Source organism: Vulpes vulpes, chromosome 7, assembly GCF_048418805.1.
Source record: "Vulpes vulpes isolate BD-2025 chromosome 7, VulVul3, whole genome shotgun sequence".
Taxonomy (NCBI): Eukaryota; Metazoa; Chordata; class Mammalia; order Carnivora; family Canidae; genus Vulpes; species Vulpes vulpes.
In genome coordinates, this window is record NC_132786.1 from 70,633,024 (window position 1) to 70,637,307 (window position 4,284).

The following is a 4,284-nucleotide window of genomic DNA, read 5'->3' on the forward strand; positions in this document are numbered from 1 at the left end:
TTATATTAAAACAAATGGGGCAGCCTGGTGGCTCAGTGGTTTAGCACCGCCTTCAGCCCAGGGCATGATCCTGGAGAACTCGACATACTTTAAAAAAAAAAAAAATTAGGCTTAACAAAATTTCCGTATTTATAGAAGTCAGCTTAAAGCCCTGTAGCACCCTCCCAACCCCTGCCTCAGTCTTACATTAACCAGCTGTGTGATTTTAGAGAAGTTACTTACTTTCTCTAAGTCTAATTTGGGGATGTGAATTGAAATAATAATGCCTTCCTCATAGACTTGTTAAGAACATTAAATTAAGATACGTAAGAGAAGGGCTAGGTGGCTCAATCAGTTAAGTGTCTGCCTTCAGCTCAAGTCATGATCCCAGGGTCTTGGATCGAGTCCTGTGTCCAGCTCCCTCAGCAGGGAGTCTGCTCCTTCCTCTCCCTCTGCTCCTCCCCCTTGCTCATGTGCACACACTCTTTCAAATAAATAAATAAAATCTTTTTTTAAAAAGATACATAATAGAAACCCTAAAAACAGACCCTGGCATAGGAAAAAAGAATGAACACATTTATTTAACATTATTATGTTGTAATATTTTTTAAAAAACACATATGGAAAGCAAGAAGCAATCATCCCATTAAAAGTCCCCAAACTCCTAACATGTCCGATGTAAGGTTTCACTTGAGAAGCAAGAACAGGAAAAGATTTGGAGACTACAAGTTGCAAACATGATTAGGGGTAAAAAGGCAAGATGTTTCAGAAAGGTTAAAGGTTTTCTGATTTTCTTTGAACTTGAGGAGGAAAGAGCTGAGAGACTTGGAACCTTCATGAAGTAAAGAGAAGACTGGCTCTGGTCCACCATTGCCAGGGCTGCAAGGGGTGCCACTCTGACCCCAGTTGGGGTGAGAAAGGGAGGGCTGACCAGGCATCGGGGGCATCTGTGTGGCTATCAGGAATCTGAGAGGAATGGAGCCCATTCTCCTGGAGATTTCCCTGGAGATCCTACAGTACAGGACACTGGCACATAGATGAGGAGGAGCTGATCTTGAAGCAGAAAGCTTGGCCATCAGTATGGTAAAATCTGATGCACCATGAGTCCATATTTCCCCATTATCTTCTTTGCTGGCCCTGCCTGGCTGCCCCACGGTCCTATTATACTTACTATGTTAAGTCATTTATGGCTCCAGAGGATAAATGCAACCCCCAAGGTATTATCTATTGAGTCATCAAGCCTTTTTTTTTTTTTTTAAGATTTCATTTATTTATTTGAGAGAGAGAGAGCATGAACAGCAGGGAGAGAGAGGGACAAGTAGACTCTCTGATGAGCAGGGAGCCTAATATGGGGCTCGATCCCAGGACCCCAGGATCATGACCTGAGCTGAAGGCAGATGCTCAACCGAGCCACCCAGGCACCCCAGAATCATTAAGTCTTTAACACTAGAACTCATTAAACAAGCTCCTGTCAACCACTAGAACACCCTGGAAAGGGACGCAGAACAAGTATGTTGTGAGATTTCAAGGAGAGAAAGGCTGGGGACCACCAGGGGAGGGGCCTGGCAGCACTGGAAGGAGCGGGGTGGGGGGGCACCTCATCTCCTCACAAACCCTCCACTCACGCTACCTCCAGAGGCTCTGCCCAGTCAGGGGAGCTCTGGGAAGGCAGGGCCTTGGTCTCGATGACTTTATTCCTGGGTCTAAAAGAGCTCGCACCCACCCTCACGTGGGCACACTTGCACACATGCGGCTGACCACTCACAGCCATCTCCGCAGCTATAGCTGGGGCCTCTGTCTAGATCGTGCTTTGTTACTTCCTGCTCTAAGGCTTCCAGTTCTAAATCTGGGCTACAGACATTCTCTGAGACCATCGGGTCCTCTCGGCATCCCCTACCCCCCCAGCCCACATTGGTCCAGTGTCTCTCCCTGCCTCTTCCCCATGGAGGCCCCTGCTGCCCTGCTCCCTGTTTCTGTCTCTCTCCCTCTCAGGTCTCCCCATCCCTCTCCCACAAGTCTGACCTGCCCATCTATCTCATCTCCTTCCCCAGGCTGTCCCCCCTCGTACCCTGATCTGTCTTCTCCCCCCTTATCCACCACAACTCTTCTCCCACCCAGTTCTGCCTTGCTATGTACCCTGACTCTGTCCCTGGGCTGTTACTCTGTCTTCTGGCTCCATCCTCCTGACCCCTCTATCCCACATCTGGAGCCACACAGGGTTCTCAATGGAGAGAGAGGGGCAAGACTATTCATGGGGCCTGAAGTGGGATGTCAATCCCCCTCCCTAATATAAAAAAAAAATATATGTACCTGGTACATCATAGGTGTTCAATAAATACCAAAAAAACGGCTCTCCGCTCCTCCCCATTCGACAGACAGCCACATCTTCTGGTGCAGTGCCAGCCGCATCCCTGAGACATGATGGTAAAGGCTGGAGTAAACGTATTTGGCCGTATTGGGTGCCTGGTCACCAGGGCTGCTTTTAACTCTGGCAAAGTGGATGTTGTCGCCATCAATGACCCCTTCATTGACCTCAGTTACATGGTGTACATGTTCCAGTATGATTCTACCCATGGCAAATTCCACGGCACCATCATGGCTGAGAACGGGAAACTTGTCATCAATAGGAAGTCCATCTCCATCTTCCAGGAGCAAGGTCCCACCAACATCAAATGGGGTGATGCTGGTGCTAAGTATGTTGTGGAGTCCACTGGGGTCTTCACCACCATGGAGAAGGCTGGGGCTCACTTGAAGGGTGGGGCCAAGAGGGTCATCATCTCTGTTCCTTCTGCTGATGCCCCCATGTTTGTGATGGGCATGAACCACGAGAAGTATGACAACTCCCTCAAGATTGTCAGCAATTGGGCAGCCTGGGTGGCTCAGCAATTTAGCACCACCTTCAGCCTGGGGTGTGATCCTGGAGACCTGGGATTGAGTCCCACGTCGGGCTCCCTGCATGGAGCCTGCTTCTCCCTCTGCCTGGGTCTCTGCCTCAATCTCTCTCTCTCTCTCTCTCATGAATAAATAAATAAATAAAATAAAATCTTTTAAAAAAAAAAAAAAAAGATTGTCAGCAATGCCTCCTGTACCACCAACTGCTTGGCTCCTCTGGCCAAAGTCATCCATGACCACTTCAGCATCGTGGAGGGCCTCATTACCACCATCCATGCCATCACTGCCACCCAGAAGACCATGGACGGCCCCTCTGGGAAGCTGTGGCGTGACAGCTGAGGGGCTGCCCAGAACATCATCCCTGCTTCCACTGACGCCACCAAGGCTGTGGGCAAGGTCATCCCTGAGCTGAATGGGAAGCTCACTGGCATGGCCTTCCATGTCCCCACCCCCAACGTGTCAGTTGTGGATCTGACCTGCCACCTGGAGAAAGCTGCCAAATATGACGACATCAAGAAGGTGGTGAAGCAGGCATTGGAGGGCCCCCTCAAGGGCATCCTGGGCTACACTGAGAACCAAGCTGTCTCCTGTGACTTCAACAGTGACACCCACTCTTCCACCTTCAATGCCGGGGTTGGCATTGCCTTCAATGACCACTTCATCAAGCTCATTTCCTGGTCTGTGGACCTCATAGTCCACATGGCTTCCAAGGAGTAAGAGCCTCCTGGACCACCAGCCCCAGCAAGAACAAGAGGAAGAGAGAGGTCCTCAGCTGCTGGGAAGTCCCTGCCCCAACTTAATCCCCCAACACACTGAGAATCTCCTGACCTCCAATTTACATCCCAGACCCAGAGAAAGGGGAGGGGCTTGGGGAGCCCTACCTTGTCATGTACCATCAATAAAGTATACCATACCCAGCCAAATACATACATACATACATACATACATACATACCAATAAAACAATGAGTGAATAGATGAATACTAACTGAATGACACTGGAAAGCACAAGAGTGGAGAGGACACCTGACATCCTCATCCCAGAATATTCTGCAGCACAGATTATTTCGCAGGGGTGAGCAACACTGTGGGCAATTCCTGCTTTCTGGGGAGAGGGATCCTGCAACAGAGATCATGCCATCACCCAGGGGAAGCCAGAATGACTTCCAAGGCTCAGGACTCGGCTGGCTGTTGTTTCAGATGAGGGACAGAACAACCCTGAGGGAACAATGACACTCCATCTGTTACTTAAAAGTCCCCTGTGCCCTCAAAACTCCCTCTGGGCAAAACACAACAGAAGCACAAGATTCATGGTATTCTCTCTTTCCTCAGGGGGCTCTAAGTCCCTAGAATCCCTGGGCAAAGTCCCTTTGGATAGGTAAGCTCATCCTACAACATCATCCTGCAATGTGCC

The 4,284-nt window shown here is 49.4% G+C and overlaps 1 protein-coding gene across 1 annotated transcript; it reads left to right on the forward strand.

Annotated features, from left to right (window-relative positions):
• The first annotated feature begins 2,400 nt into the window (after nucleotides 1-2,400).
• LOC112928985 (glyceraldehyde-3-phosphate dehydrogenase-like) lies at nucleotides 2,401-3,588 on the forward strand. Its single transcript, XM_072762712.1, has 2 exons — nucleotides 2,401-2,888; nucleotides 3,474-3,588. The coding sequence occupies exons 1-2, from the start codon at nucleotides 2,401-2,403 to the stop codon at nucleotides 3,586-3,588; spliced, it is 603 nt and encodes a 200-aa protein (XP_072618813.1).
• The last annotated feature ends 696 nt before the right edge of the window (nucleotides 3,589-4,284 follow it).